We start from the raw sequence: 16,557 nt of genomic DNA on the forward strand, positions 1-16,557 counted from the left end.
AAAAAACAGTGTTTAAAGTGCTGCTACTAGTCAAAAAAATCACCCAATGGTATCAGCCTGTAATACAACTCGGATATGTTTAAAAAATATAAAATATTAGATCCATTGACTCAGGTCAGCTAGTCAAACCCAGAGTCTAAAGCAGCATTTAGCCGTTATGCTACATATGTATAGCTGGAGCAGACTGGCAGAAGATCTAAGATCAAATGCAGAAACGCCGATCCAGTTCACGGTCACGGTGGGTCCAGAGCCTACCCAGAATCACTGGACGCAAGGTGGGAACACACCCTGGAGGGGGCGCCAGTCCTTCGCAGTGCGACACACTCATGTGAGGGACTCGAACCCCCAACCCTAGGATCCTGGATCTGTGTGACAGAGACACGACCTTCTTCGCCGTTGTGCTGCCCTGCACTGTCATTTCATGTCTTCATTTACAGTTAAATTAACATTTTGATTGTTATATAATTGTAATGTGCAAATGCCATTCTGTGGTCGTAGATCTCTGGAATGTTTCAATGTTTTTAATACATTTTTTTTGTTATAATAATTTTTTATTTGTTTTATTTCAGTTTTCTTATTTGTAAAACTCTTTGATCACAGTGTATGAAAGGTACTTAATAAATAACTAAGCCTTGCATTGCAGGTTAGAACTGTGCCCCTTTGGCTGAGCTGAACTACTTGAAGGTCAAGGCCTGTGTTTATAACAAAGACTGAGATGGGCTAGTCTTAATTCTGAGCACTGAATGTAGAGATGCAGAGGGTCAGTCAGTTGTGGCTGTGGTCATGTCCACAGCGCAGTGACCAACTGCCTCTGACTGGTCTAAGTCTGTTATATTAAATGTCTGCATTTAAAATATTGTAAGAGTGTGCTGCTGATAACACGGGCTACAATTAAACTGCAGTTCAGTGATACGAAAACAGCCTTATTTCAAACTGGGATTTCAATATAAACTAAGCATTATAGCTCTAGCAAACCTAGCTTTTTAGCTGTTGTTTTAGTGCTAGTGCTACCACTTCATGCAAGTTTTCTCTGTAAAGTGAACAAATATTATCAGGTCAGGCATCAGGTGGTCTACAGCAACATCTATCATAGTCCTATTAGCTCTTGTACATATGCTCTGCCTGTTGCCCCTGCTCTGTGTGTGTGTGTGTGTTTATTTGGCCTCGAGTGGTTTTTAATTAAAAGCTTCATTTATTATTCTGCCCCTGTTAGTTTACAAAAATCGAGCTGGACTTCAGCAGATTTCTGGCAAAAGACTTTGCCGTGTAGACATGAAGTAGCTAGAACACAATCCCCCACCAGTATTCCTTGACATTAATGCTGTTATTTTATTTGAGTCCCTATATCCCACTGTCCCCTATGGTTTTTGACATGGTTTTTCTCACTGAAAACTCCCTAATGCTTTAAAAGTGCAGTATGTCATTAGTCCCCCCTCTATTTCCACCCTCCCCTCCATTCACTCGGCTGCAGGTCAACAACCACACCCCAGTTGATGGGATTGGTTCTTTAGGTGTGTGAGGTATGAAACCCTGTCTGTCTGAATCCGTGTTTTTGAGACTGTCTCTGGGAAGCTGCAATTTCAAAGTGGAAATGATAAGCTACGACACTGAGCGCTTATACACTCAAGATATGACTTCTAACGTAAAAAACACCACACACATTAATGACTACACACCACATACACACATGCTAACAAGACTAAACACTACACACACACACTAAAATGAACACCACCACACGCTAACAAGACTAAACACTACACACACACACTAAAAGGAAAACCACCACATGCTAACAAGTCCAAACACCACACACACACACTAAAATGAACACCACCACACGCTAACAAGACTAAACACTACACACACACACACACACTAAAATGAACACCACCACATGCTAACAAGATTAAACACTACACACACACACACTAAAATGAACACCACCACACGCTAACAAGACAAAACACTACACACACACTAAAATGAACACCACACACCCATGAAAAGAAACACCACCACACACCAACAAGACTAAACACCACACACACACTAACAAGACTAAACAACATACACATACTCTAAAAGGAACACCACCACACGCTAACAAGACTAAACACTACACACACACTAAAATGAACATAACACACACATTAAAAGAAACACCACCACACGCCAACAAGACTAAACACTACACACACACTAAAATGAACACCACCACACACTAACAAGTCCAAACACCACACACACACTCACACTAGAAGGAACAGCACTACATGCTAACAATTCTAAACACCGCATACACACACAATAACAGGACTAAACCCAACCACACACACACACACTAACGAGCCAAATCCCTGGATTTATGTTGGAACACCTGCTAGCTTATAAAAGGGCTGTTAGCCAGATAACTTAAGCCCAGCAGACAAGGGGTTCGGTTTTGGGTTTAAGTTTAATCTTTCCAAACTTAAAAGTCCTGCACGTATAGATATGGATCTCCTTTGCCTTTGTTCAAAGTGTGTGTTTCCAATCTGAGAGCAACAGTTGTTTACTCTGTTGTTTTGCCTCTAGTGGGTCTGAAGTAGCACAACAGGGATTGTTTGGGTCTTTCTGAAGGAGGCGGAGACTGAGTTGGACGGTGATGCTCCCTCTCTCTCCTCTCTCCTCCTTCCTTCTCCTCTCCTCCTCCCTCCTAACCCCAGTTTCTCTCTCCTTCTTTTTCTCGTCCCCCTCCTCTCATTCTTTCTGGCCACCCGGCTTTGTTCCCTTCCTTCTCGCTTCCCCGCGACCTCCTGAAACTAACCGCGCAGAGAGGACCGAGAAGGAGGGAGGTGGGGGGGGACGTTTCAGAAATGGGCGCCTGTCTCTTTAAGACCCGTTGACTGCTCCGTATTGATCAGTCCTCCATTTTCCAGCGCTTGGTGCTCAGTGTTGTCGGCGGCGGAGGAGAGAGAGAGCCGTTCACCTGGAGCTCCAGAGCGGGGGCGGACATGGCAGCCAACATGTACCGGGTCGGAGGTACTCAGCGCCTTTTTTGCTTTCCCTCTCGCTGTCTATCTCTCTCTTTCCCCTCCCTTCGCCTCGGCCTCATTTACGTTATTTTGTTGCGCTGAGCACTAGCCCGCCTGCTCTGTCCTTCCTCTTCATTTCTTAAAGCTCAGTTGCCTCATGAGCGAGAGCCTGAGGAAGATGATGGTGAGGAGCGGGGTGAAGACCCAGGACCCCACTTTCCAGACCCCTCCGAGGCTTATTCCGGACACTTTCTCCGTGCTCGTGTGCGTTAGCGCTTCTCTGTAGCTGCTCTGTGGTCTCGTTCAGGTTTAAGGAATCGGCGTTTACTTATTTTATGGCGTTTTCAAGCTTTATAAAGTTAAAGAACGATGTTACTCCGCCTCGGAGAGCGCCTCGCCGTTCCTCCGGTGAATAAACACGAGCCGAGCTGCCTTCAGGGAGGTTTGTAAATACTCTTAAAATGTCTTACGCCTCTCCCCAGGTGGCACTTCTCAATGACGTGAAGTAACTTTAAGTTCAAGTTAAAGAAAAGTTGGATAGAAGTGGTTTCCACCGCGGGGAGTAAGATGAGGCTAAGTCAGCCTTTTGGAGTATATTCCTAAGCAACAATCAACCATAGCATCACACTTATTGTCCATTTGATTTGCTCCACTGACCATACAGGTGCACTTTAGTTCCTCAATTACAGAATGTAGACCCTCTTTGGTTCTGTGTACTTTCTAAGCCCATTTTCTCCCTGTTTTTTGATACTTTAGGCTATGATTTCAGAGGTGGAGCATTCTCAGCGCTGCAGTGACACTGATGTGGTGGTGGTGTGTTAGTGTGTGTTGTGCTGTTGCGAGTGGATCAGACACAGCAGTGGCTGCTGGAGCTTTTAAACCTTGTGTCCACTCACTGTCCACTCTGTGAGACACTCCTCCCTCATTGGTCCACCTTGTAGATGTAAAGTCAGAGGCAGTAGCTCATCTGTCGCTACATAGTGTGTGTCGGTCGTCCTCTAGTCCTTCATCAGTGACACAGGACGCTGTCGGCTGGATGTTTTTGGTCGGAGGGCTGTTCTCAGTCCAGACACAGAGGGGTTTAAAAAATCCAGCAGCACTGCTGTGTCTGATCCACTCGCACCAGCACAACACACACTAACACACCACCGTCACGTCAGTCCAGCACCCAATCATGACCACTGAAGTACAACATGAACGTGGGCAAGTAGAGTATGCAGATCAACAGAAGTACTACTGTCTGTGATTATAGAGTGACAAAGTGCTTGTTTGGTCAGAGGAGCTGATAAACTAGACAGTGATTATAGAAACAAGGAGGTAATTCTAATGTTTCGGCTGTTGTTTGTGTATCCTTTCCCTCCACAATATAACTTCGTAAAGACTCACCCAACGTTCTCCTGCTTCTGTGTGTGCTGCGCTAAAACCAACTGGACAGTGTTGCACTTCAGCGCAGAATGGTTCCCACTCAGAAACAGTATAAAAGTTCAGGGTAAAAGTCACTTTCAGTTTTGTATTTTCTTTTATTTCTGTGCAGTTGCCCCCCTTTTCAAAATCCCCATTATCTTAGAGTGATTCACTCTTTCCAGACAGAGCTGCTCAACGACTCTACTGGAAATCCCTGTAGTTTTTCATATTGCAATATATGACTACGTGCAGCTTTAACCCTGTGTTCATCTGAGCAGAATGTAGATAGGGTCAGTACTTAAAGAACACTGACCAACTGCGTGTGCCGTTATGAAGAGAACGTGATCAGTCGTGGGTAATTGGTTGAAATGCACGGATGTTGATTTTTTTTGGGGCTGATATGACTAACCAATAATGAGCACTTTGGTGTAGCTGATACTGATATTAATTATATCATTTTATCTACGTACTTTAGATTAAAACAAAACAAATCTTTTTATTATGCGTTTTCATAGGACAACCCTTTTCTTCAGTATTTGTACAGTTCTGTACATTTTTAATTTTATATTTAAGTTAATTAGGAGTAGTTCATTGATACTTTAATACAAGATTATTTGACGGTTCCACATGAATAGTTTCCAGAGGGGCGCTAATTAGAGCAGCACCATTCCCTGTAGTTTAACCTGCAGTGTGCATGTGTTTTTTACCCCGCTCTTTGAAAATCAGACACTTCGCATTAGTTTTACCCTCAAACCGGCAACAAATACCAACATCCTTTGTAGCAAAGGAGAGATTTACTCCCAGAGCTTGTTCTCTACAGAAACGTCCACACGGCAGGCATAGCTGTGTAGTTACAGGTATCAGTGCATATGCGCAGTTGTCAGTTGTAATATATATCGGCAAATAACATATCAGTCAAGGATATATTGTGCATTGAATGCTCTGAATGATACACATCCAAAGACAGTACCATGTTCTGTATTGACTTCTTTACCAAAGGATAGAAATGCTATTAAACTAACTTGGTTGCCTTAGTCAGCCTAACTAGACTAACTAAATCTAACTTGTTGCTTTAGCCAGCTCTCTCTCTCTCTCTCTCTCTCTCTCTCTCTCTCTCTCTCTCTCTCTCTCTCTCTCACACACACACACACAGGGCATGTCCCACAGTTAGTCTGTGAAAGCTACAACAAACCGCTTCCATTAAAGTTGAGTAAAAACTGTTTAAAATTTGAGCTAACGTGAATAAAGCCTTCATAAAATACCCCTCATACGTGGTACTTGGCAGCACCGTAAAATGTGACACACTGTACGCATATACACTCCAAACGGGGCCGGGGACACAGATCGGGTAGCGACACAGTGTATTAAATATTGAACGTCATTGCACACATGGGTTTTGATGGTAGGTTAGATGGTAGGCTAGCAGCGGGGCTAATGCTGACTGAACTGTTTTCCTGATTCGCACATTTATAAACAAATGGATGTACACCACTGACAGTCAGTCAAAATGCAGTTAATACTTTGGAGAATATGACTTACCTGTAACATAAGCGAGTTTCACTTCAGACTCGGGTGAGACCACAGCACTTCCATCTGCTGCCTGTCTTCGTCTCAGGACTGATGTACGTACTTGCTCCCTGTCTCAGTTTTTATAATGAGTGTGTTGTGTTATGAGTGTTGGTGTGATGAAGCAGGGACAGAAATAAATGAACCCCATTGAGATGCAAATGTATTTTGGAACTTTTACACAGCATGGTACCTGTTCTATTCAACTCTACTCGGCTCTACTGGCTTTTTTGGGACTTGGTCCCTGGCATTGCAGTGTTTCCATTGCAGTGTTGCCAGTGTAGCTAGTGACGGCACAAATCTCTAAAAGGAACAGCGGGCTTTGTAAAACCACAACAGAGAAAACGTTGAGCATTGTTTACTCATGGTGTATTGGCGTGTTGTTGTTGTTTGGGACTGAACACAGCTCCGTCATCAGTTCTGACAGATCAGTTAAGTTTGTCCTTCCTTGTTGCAATGTCCAGCTCTTGCTGGATTCTTTTGATCCAAAGAGCGTTTAACCCTCTTCAAAAGACCACGGCGTAATTTTACGAGCTGCCGTCGTGAGTTGGATAAAAACAAACGTGATCTCTGCTGCAGCTGGAGTTTTTTTTGGAGAGTTGGTGCTGGTCGTCTGCGTTGCGTGGCGTAGAGTGACGAATCTCTGGGGACAATCAGCGCTCTGCAAGGTTTACACACCACGGTTTAGTCCCTACTCTGAGTTGCTAACAAAAAAAAAGTTACCCTTACCCCTCACACTAACTCTAACCGTGTAAAGTTGAGGTGAATAGCGACCATAAGTGCCATAAGTTTTCAAAAAGTGCCATTTGAAAGTAAGGTTTGAATGACTTTTGGTCTGTGTACTGTTTTTCTGCCCGACAGAATTACACAGCATCACATCCTCAGAAATAAGGCGCGATGGTGTTCAGTGCTGTGTAGCGTTCTCTTCAATACTTTCAACTGTAAATTCATCTAAATGGCTTCAGATATTTTCATACTACCTTTTCATCTAGAATATCCAAAAGCCCATATACACTAGCTGCATCTAGGTGTGATTCTGATATCAAAGCCATTAACAGGGAATATCTATCACTTTGCTGCAGTATCAGTCCCTACTCCTGGGTATTGGAGTGTTACTGAGCTCAGGTGCGATTTTGTTCTTCGTTGGCAGCACTTCAGCTCGCCCCAAACGTCTTTAATTGTGCGCCTTCACTACGACAAATTATCACAATTGAACCCCAGTGTCAGCAATGGGCTCATCATAAATGAATGCCTGGAGATGTTTGGATTTAGAGCATAGATTAATGGTTTCATGGTGGATGTCTATCACTGTGACTTTGACCGTATGTGAATATCATCACTGTCCAATGGAAAATATGTATCTCCAAAACAGTAAATTTACAGGAGGTATGAACCTTAACTTTCAGTGGAAGTTCAAGTAAGTTTGGAGCATTTCTATTGGTCCGTTCAATATCATGAAATTGTCACACAGTGTGTAGGAAATCTGCTGTGTTCAAATGATGTAGTAAATTAAAAGTTGACAATAATGGAGATGCATGTTTTTCATCGGACAGCGGTGATTATATATATATTTCAGTGAAGGCTTGGAAAAGGATCATGTTGTGGCTTGGGACTGCACTTGCACTCTTCTTTCCAGTATTTGCACCATCCTGTGCAGCTGAGGCTGAAAATGGCCTCAGGCTCTCAGACCAGCAGAGAACCTCTATGGACTTCTGTACCTTCAGCCTCTGCAACACCTGATACATATCGACGTCTTCTGTCCCGCTTCTGCCTGGATGCTTTTTCCTACACCAGTGCAGCATTGTACTAACAAGGTCTTCAGATTTCAGTAGTAAACCACAGTGAAGACCAGTAAAATCATGCTTAAACACTATAAACTATGTATTACCATATTATTAGCGCTCATGGTACTCATTACAGTAGAACATAATATGCAAATGAGCTGTAATCCAGATATTCATTGCCAAATGTTTGATGTGGCTTGGAAAAATCACTTGTTCAGTGTGTGTTCACGTTAATGTGTGAATCTAGAGCCCACCAGCCCACACACTGTGAAACAAGGCTCCCTCCCCCCACCCAAATCAATTTCTGTGCGCTGCCTAAGTCAGAAAACATGGGGTAGAACGAGTCGTTCTGTTTGTTCTCCACTTCTGACGTCGAGTGACTTTAGAATTGCCCCGCTCCCTCGCTGGACCCGCGTTTATGTGAGAGCGCAAAGATGAGGTCAAACACAGCAAAACGGACACAAAGAGCGCAGAGAAATAAGGGAACCAAGCGAGAGTGTCTAAAAACCAGAGCTTCTGCTCCTCACTGCTGTGCGCTCAGGGTCGGGGTGAACAGCGAGCGGCTCATTATCATTTAAAGGAACAGCCGCTGAAAATGGCGTTCTGAACAGGGCTGTTTACACAGGGGGAGAACACTGCTGTGGGGTTTGAACCGGCTCTGGAACCCTTTTTTGAATATGTTTCCTTTAAAATAGCATTAATAAGGCCTACACATTAGGCATTCTCTGTAGTATTTCACGCCCATTTACAGAGGACGTGCTGTGGATGCGCCTGCTGTGTGTCAAACTGCAGAGCGATCATAGGATTTCATACTGTTTCTAGGAAAGTGTGGGTCCGAACATCGGTGCTGGTTTCTTAAAAACTCAGACGCTGTGCTTGTGAGTAATGTTGTTTACCACTACTACAAACGCTTGATTTTGATGCAGTGGGTGTACAACTAAATGGATGCATTAATTACCACCTTTTGAGATTAGCATATTGCAGAGCCCAAAATTGCTAATAATGATTAATATACCACTAATTGTAGAGCTGAGCTGAAGTGAGGGAGTGAGTGAGTGCTTTATTCTTGAAAAAAGCATTGTTGTGGTTGCCTCCACCCTCGATGCTGAGTTAGTGGAGATGCCCAAGGTAGATCTGAGCCACACAAAGCCACACTTCTCCTCCTGAATGTTGAAGCTTTGCGTTTGAATGCAGAGCAAGCATTGGAAAAACAATGCCTTGTGGAGTGGAGACAAAGCCTGTCTGAGTGCTCTCTGTTCTTCTTTGTCTTCCCTGCACACCATGGCAAAGGTAGCCTGGCGGAATTTCCTCTCGCAGCCCTCATTGTGCTTTCTTGGCTTTGTTTGCCTTCTCTCTAGAGTCGAAGCTCTTCTCAAAACTCCAGAGCAGAGTTGACTGTGTCAAAATAAAGCCCCAAGGAGACCACCGTGGTAAAATGCAGAAATAATTGAAGTGTGCAGGATTGCAGTTCACAGACCTGTGGTGGGGAGTGGAGTGTTGGGCCACATGCAACTTTGGGCCAGTGGAAAATGAGAAGTGTTTGCAGCTGCAGACTGTTCTCTGCTCATGAGACCGTCCTGTTCATTGTTCACCTGCTGACCCTGAAAGCTGTAAAAATGAGAGTAGCTTACCACCTGCCTAGCCGTCCTATCGGTGTTGAATTGTCTGTGCAATATTCTCTTTCTCTCTCTCTCTCTCTCTCTCTCTACTCCTTAGACTCTATTTACACCTGGTCAATTCGCAGGGTTAATACCTGTAATGCAGCTGGGGGAGGGGAGCATGGCTAATTGCATGGTCTAGGCCTGTGTTTACAGCAAACACGAAGGAGATCTGGCTGTAATTCTGAGCACAGAATGTAAAGCACCGGATGGTCACTCAGTTGTGGCTATGGTCATATCCTTGTTGCAGGGTCTGGCTGCCTCTGATTGGTCCGTTGAGATGTTAACATTGTTGATAATGTAAGAACAAAAACTGCAGCACGGGGATTTGAAACTTACCTTTAACTCAAAAAGGTGCATTTATTCTAGTCCTTAAATGCAGTACGTCTCTTCTTGACTATGTACTTCGAGTCGTACAACAACCAATTGCTCGAGTTTTCCTGTGCATTCTAATAAATATGGTGTATATAATTGTTAATAACTTTGCATACCACAAGTCATCTTTAAGATCTTTTTAGATACTTAGCAAATAAAAGATTCCAGTTATATCAAAGCTAACTGTAGTATTATGATGAATAATGACAAAATGAGTTGGAGAGGGACTGAAATCACCATCTTAAAATACTTTTGGATACAGTTATTATCCCCAAGAACAAGCTGTCGCTGTGCTTTTTTTTCCTGAGGGAACTCGAACACAGTGACCGATAAATTCTTTTTACTTTTAGATTATTTCTTTGTTGGATAAAATAATGTATACCATTTTTTAATGGTATACAACAGCTACCACAGGACAGCACAGCTCCAGGGACCTGGTGGTTGTGGGTTCGAGTCCCGCTCCGGGTGACTGTCTGTGAGGTGTGTTCTCCCTGTGTCTGCATGGGTTTACTCTGAGAGCTCCGGTTTCCTCGCACGCTCCAAAAACACATGTTGGCGACACAAATGTGTCCATAGGTGTGAGTGCATGTTCTGAATTGCCCTATGAAGGACTGGCGCCCCTCCAGAGTATGTTCGTGCATTGTGCCCAGTGATGCTTACAGACAATGAACAGTTACCATAAAATGGCAAAAAGAGTAGGAGAATGTTTGCATTTTGAATTCAAATTCTATGTAAGAGATGCTTTAAAATGTATTTGTATACCTCACATAACACATGGTTAAAATGAGTTTGGCTCACCTCCTGAACTTTTAGATTTCTGTTTTTAAAAAAAATAAATAATAAAATAACACAGGGAGGTGTTGGATTCACAGAGAAGCTGTTGATTTGAGAGGTCCAGCAGCACAGATCATTGGGTTGTCGGGTTTTTCTCTTTTGCTTTTCCCAGTTCCAGCTGTTTGACAATTTGTTTATGGTACAACAAAACAGCTATTTGTCCTGCAGTGTTTCCAGTAATGTACGGTGGTCTGCTGGAGGATGATGACTGTGTATCACATGAACGTAGTAGTGTGTATTTGTCAGGTCAGTTTTGTTTGGTTTTGCTTTGTTTTGTTTCTCTTTTTTAGTAAAAATCATGTCGCTCGTTTGTAGCCAACCCTGTTGAAGACTAATGATCGCATCCCTTGTGCGTGTGAGGATTTTCAGAGGTCTGACGAGTGCAAGGGTGACGATTGGCATGCTGCGTGCGAAATTGCAGGCTGCTGACTGCCAAATGGAGCATCAGGGCCAGGATGCTCTGCCCAGTGCCCACCCTTCCCACAGCCCCTCCCTAACAGCAGTTATCTCACCAGTACACTTGGGTGATTGACAGTTGAAACAGCATCTTTATCATTTATTCAATAGTTCTTGTGCTGGCAGAGACTCTTAATAAGTCGATTTGGCCCTTGATAATCCGAGGCTGTCAGTTTAAGTTTCCACTTGTTCATATCATATCGGCTCATGTAGTTCCCCCATCCCACTACTTTTTGTTTTTGTACTTCGAGATCTACTGTATGTGCAACGGTGAGAGCATGCGTCAGGGTGTGTGTGTGTGTGCGTGTGTGTGGGGAATACAGTGTTGACTAAATACTCAGCTTGTGGTTTAACAGGGTGAAGAGTGAGGAGGGTGAAGCAACTAATGGAGTGTAGGGATGTTTTAAAGAAGAAGAGGAGAGTGTAAGAGAAACCCTAAAAGTTTATATATATATGGGAACATAAGCTTAAATTAGCTGATTACCATTGTAATGGATGTCCTGAAGTGGGTATTGAACGCAGTATGTTCACTTAGACCTGTGCAGTCTGTGGCCAGGCCAGGGAAGTGTTGATGTCTGTCTGTGTCTCTGTCGTTCTCTCTCTTTCTCTCTGTTTGTGTCTCTATCTGTCTCACTCTCTCTCTCTGTGCCTGTCTTTGTCTCTCTCTCTCTTTCTGTGTTTCTATCTCTCTGTCTCTTTCTGTATCTCTCTCTCACTCTCTCTGTGTCTCTGTCTTTGTCTGTCTGTCTCTCTCTCTCTCTCTCTCTGTGTCTCTATCTCTGTATCTCTATATTTCTGTCTCTCTCTCACTCTGTATCTCTGTCTTTGTGTCTCTATCTCGGTCTCTTTCTGTATCTCTCTCTCTCTTTCTCTGTACCTCTGTCTCTTTGTGTATGTCTCTGTGTCTGTCTCTCTCTCTCTTTGTGTCTGTCTGTGTCTCTATCTCTCTCTTTCTGTATCACTCTCTCTCTCTGTCTCTGTTTCTCTCTCTCTCTGTGTATTACTCTCTATCTCTGTCTTTCTCTCTGTATCTCTTGGTCTCTTTGTCTCAGTTTCTCTCTCTCTCTCTCAGTTCAGTTCAGCTTGGTTTATTGACATGACTGTTTTAGTAACTGATGCCGAACTAAACATATTTTTATATATTTTGGAAAACAATTAATTAATGGAGTAATTATGTAATTAAGCATATTATCACCAATTAATCAACCAAATAAAATAAATATAAAATGATAATAGATAATAATAAAATCAGACAATCAAATAAAAAAAGCAATGATAAAATATTATTGAATAAATGTTATTGAATAAATATTATTAAATAAATTCGTGAAGTATTAAGTGAATACGTTACTAAGTATTTACATTCTTATTTAGAGTGTTAAAGGTGGGGGGATAGTTCTGTGTGTGTGTGTGGGGTGGTGGTAGTGTGTGTGTGTGTGGGGGGGGGGTGTTGCTCACTGTCTTTTGGCGGCGAGAGGCGCTGTGTGTCCTTTGCTGAGTAGGATTTGTAATAATTCTGATTGAGTCAGAATTTCCAGATTTGGTGGATGGTTTTTAAGTTTTTGGGTGAAATTTTCATGAATAATTCAGAATTTTTGGCAGTGGAGGAGAAGGTGCAGTTCTCTCTCTGTCTCTCTCCATCAATATTCTGTTTTGTTGTGCCTCAGGCACTGCGTCTTCCCCCTCTTTTTATGTCCAAATCTCTGTGTTTGAATAAAGTTTATTTATTTATTTTATTTATTTATTTAAATGTTTTTTCTCCACTCATTCTACAGATGTCGCACCATGTTGATGTGTCTCCCTTCCATTGTGTCTTTCTCTTCCTCTGCCCTGGCTATACTCAGTCTGTCGGTCTCTCCGTCAGCGGCTCAGCAACGTGCTTAGATTGGATCACAGGAAATTCGACTGCACTCTGACGTCACAGGCTGTGGTTTGTGCTGATTGGTTGTGCCCGGCAGTGGTGGGGGGTTGAGGGGGGGGGGGGGGTGTGGAGTGGAGCTATGTGGGCGCAGGCAGACAGACAGACAGACAGGCAGGGACTGTGGGAGGGCTGGCATGGAAAGCCATGAGAGACAGAGTGGCATTGCCTCCGGGTCTTCTGTAGCTCCTCAGCATGTGCCACACAGGCCTCTGGAGACTCTTGCGCTCACACTAGTCCATGTCGGGTTTTGCTCGAGTCCTCGAGGCCTAGGGTAGAAGTTGTGCTCATTAAAAAAAAGCAGCAGAGAGGTGCCGTCTGCACAGTGTCTCAGTCTCGAACTCTCTGGACCGCCATTTGAGGCAAAACAGACCTTTTGAGTTCATGTTGATGCATATCCTCTGTGTGCACATGTTTTCGTTTGTTGTAAATGTTCATTTGGTCATAGTCTGTAACCACTGTGTGCCACTATAGCTTTTGTTTTTTAAATTTATTTTCTCAAAATATACAAGCGCAGTAACTTTAAAATAGAATTTGTTTGACATTACAAGTGTCCCTTGTGTTTCGTATAGAGAGTTAAAGTGAGTTGATGTGCAAATGGTGCCTATGTCTGTACTGCTTTTGTGCTTCAGAGGTACAGAATATTTAAGGTGATTTTGGGCTACTTTGTTTCAGTCATTTTATATATGTTTGTAAACATGGACCAGCCCAGGACCGTGACCCTAACCAGAATAAATCAGTTATAGAAATGGGGATATTTTTTTTAAACCTAAAATACTGGAGCAAAGCTCGTTTCTAAGCAATGCTAAACCAGATAGAGGGGGGGTGGGTATTCTCCATCAGCATCAGTTCCGAATTTCCGTGTGTGTGTAGAACCTAGGTGTAGGAATATACACAATCTCATTTAAAGGGGACATATGAAAAAAAAACTCAGTTGTTCATTGGAAGTACACATAAATTAGAGGATCTGGAGCCCACCAACACACACACTGTTAAACAAGACCACCCAGTTGGTTTTCTGTGCGCTGCGTAAGTCTGAAACCATGGGGTAAAACGAGCCGTTCTGATTCTGCTCCACTTCTGACGTCAAGTGTGGAAACTTTAGAATCGCCCCGCCCCCTTGTCTGAGTCTGTCCAATCACAGCGCTGGACCCACGAGCAGAGAGACATAGGAGCACTGAGTAAAAACTGAGAAAACAAGAACGGAGAAGAAAAAAAATGAGCAAAAACGTCTAAAAACGCTCTTCACTGCCGTGCACTCGGGGTCGGGGCGAACAGCGAGCGGCTCATTTTCATTTAAAGGAACAGGCGCTGAAAGTGGGCGTTCTGAACAGGGCTGTTTAGACAGGGGGAGAACGCTGCTGGGGGGTTTGGACCAAAGCAGGTCACAGACGTTTCATTAAGAACCAGAACTGTGTTCCACTGTGGTAAAGGCTGAGAATGTCTTCTTCAAAGATTAAAAAAAGAGGAAAATAAACAATATTTCACTGATATCAGCTTTGGATGTCTGCTCTATGCAATGTAAATATCACTCTCACATTTGAATGCAGCATCTGTTTCCTGCTTGTATAGGCTTTGATTAAAACTACACTCAGTAAACCTGACGCACCCATCAGTGCTGCTTTGTCTTCTGCCACAGGAACATGGAGGGTGTTTTGCAGGATTTCACAGTTTAGCCTGATAACTAAAGCCTCAAGTCAAAAGCTTTCTGTAAGAAAAGAGCTGAGGGATTTTACTATTGGACAGTCCTCAATTCTGGGCTTTGGTTATGTATCTAACTCATAAATCCTGCTTTATGGGACAGCCCCCCCCCCACCTCCCCGATCGACTGCTAACAGCATAAAGTGACTTAAATTCCCCCGTCATAGACCGTTTTCCTTGGAAGCATGAAAAGACCGATTCGAGCGATCATCCAGGCGGACGTAGTGTTTGGATGTGTGTGGATATGTTTATTTGGCCGCGTCCCCAGGCTCATTTCTCTGTCTCGGAGGGTGAACGTTACTACCGAGAGGTGCAGGGTACGTGCGCATGTGCGAATGCATGCAGCCCACCATGTGTGGGGTGTAATCTGCCAGAGGCCCTGGCTCACACAGGGTTAAGACCAGGCACCCCACCAAGCCTGAGGCCTGCAGGGACGTCCCACTGAGCCGTAAGCCTGCACTCAGCCCACACGGCCTGGAGCGAGGCCAGGAGCGCGCACACATGCTCAGAGACGAGGGGAAAGGGGAGCAGAAATGAGAATGAAGGTTGAAAGAGGAGTACAAGAGAACGAGGTGTTCGTGGAGCCTAATGGTTACAAATGGATTCTAGCACATGCTGTTGGTTCTTATATCACTCATCAGATATTCTCTGTAACTGTGGTCACGACTTGATGTGCATTTTGAATATTTAGTGCTTCTCTTTTCTTATACTCTCAGGCAAACTCACTGTGGTGGGACCCTCAAAGGGATATATTCAGTACTTTTAGTTAAGCTTTATAAATGTACTATTTATTTTCTACATTAATTGTAGATTTGTAGTTCTGTAATGAAGGCTTAAATATATTCACTTTTCCTTCAGTAGGGGAGAATGTAATGTACTTTCAGAGATCACAACTGGACTTTAAAACCACTGCTGTACATTTTATTACAAGTAAATTTATAACGTTCTTAAATATAGTGGACAATATTGTACTAGAGCTGGACGATACGACCGAAATTTATATCACAATATATTTTTAAACGCGGGACAGTTGGCGACTCTAATCACGTGCCCTCACGCTCCAGCTCTGAATCTGACTCGTGGGTGTTTGCGGAACAGGAGTGCGTGTCCGCTACGGTGGCCAGCAGAGTCAGATCACGGCATCGTTTACGAAGCGTGCTGCAGGAAGAGGCGGGAGTGTGAACTTGTCGCCTTCAGATCGAGCTCAATACAGCTGATACGGATCAGTAAAATAAAATTTTGTGTGTTTTAAGGCACCTAGAATATCCTTGGAGTCTCTGAACTCAAGTAACTTGCTTGACCGATGTGTGCAAGACGTTTTAAATGTAGGAGTGCAGCTATGTTGCCGCTTTGAGAGCTGCTGCTTGCAGATAATGTCATACAGCTCGAATCTGAACTGGAGTCACAGTGGTAGAGTTCGGTTTGGTGCTGCTCGCTTCAGGAGCACAGGCCAGTGCAGCCATTATGTTGATAATTGTAAAGAATTTGTGGATCGAATCCACGTCTGTCACAGAAAATTGCCTGCAGCTCTCAGCAGGAGAAACTGCAAAGTTCTGGTGAGCTGCCTGTGCACTGTCACTGATGACTGTTCTCTTTCTCTCCCCACAGATTATGTTTACTTTGAAAACTCTTCCAGTAACCCACTGCTGATCAGGAGAATAGAAGAACTCAACAAGGTGAGGGATGAAAATCTGTTGGGCTGTGCAGAAGAGAATATGTTGCCAGACTTTCTACAGAACGTTTGCCCAATGCTTTGTGCATCATGCTTTCTACCTGCTTCTACTTCAAACGCTGCCAGGGCTGAAATGTTCCAGCTTTTATTTTGTCCTCCTTTGAGTCCTGTCTTT

General features: G+C 43.5%; 1 protein-coding gene across 1 annotated transcript in view; it reads left to right on the forward strand.

Moving 5' to 3' along the window:
* Positions 1 to 2,693: 2,693 nt before the first annotated feature.
* mta1 (metastasis associated 1) overlaps positions 2,694 to 16,557 on the forward strand; it is a 41,645-nt gene continuing 27,781 nt past the window's right edge. The window contains exons 1-2 of the mRNA XM_066674600.1: positions 2,694 to 3,021; positions 16,319 to 16,386. Of these exons, the coding sequence (XP_066530697.1) occupies positions 2,994 to 3,021; positions 16,319 to 16,386 (96 nt within the window). The 5' untranslated portion in view covers positions 2,694 to 2,993. The remainder of the gene's footprint in view (positions 3,022 to 16,318; positions 16,387 to 16,557) is intronic.

This window comes from Hoplias malabaricus, chromosome 1, assembly GCF_029633855.1.
Source record: "Hoplias malabaricus isolate fHopMal1 chromosome 1, fHopMal1.hap1, whole genome shotgun sequence".
In the NCBI taxonomy this organism is placed as follows: Eukaryota; Metazoa; Chordata; class Actinopteri; order Characiformes; family Erythrinidae; genus Hoplias; species Hoplias malabaricus.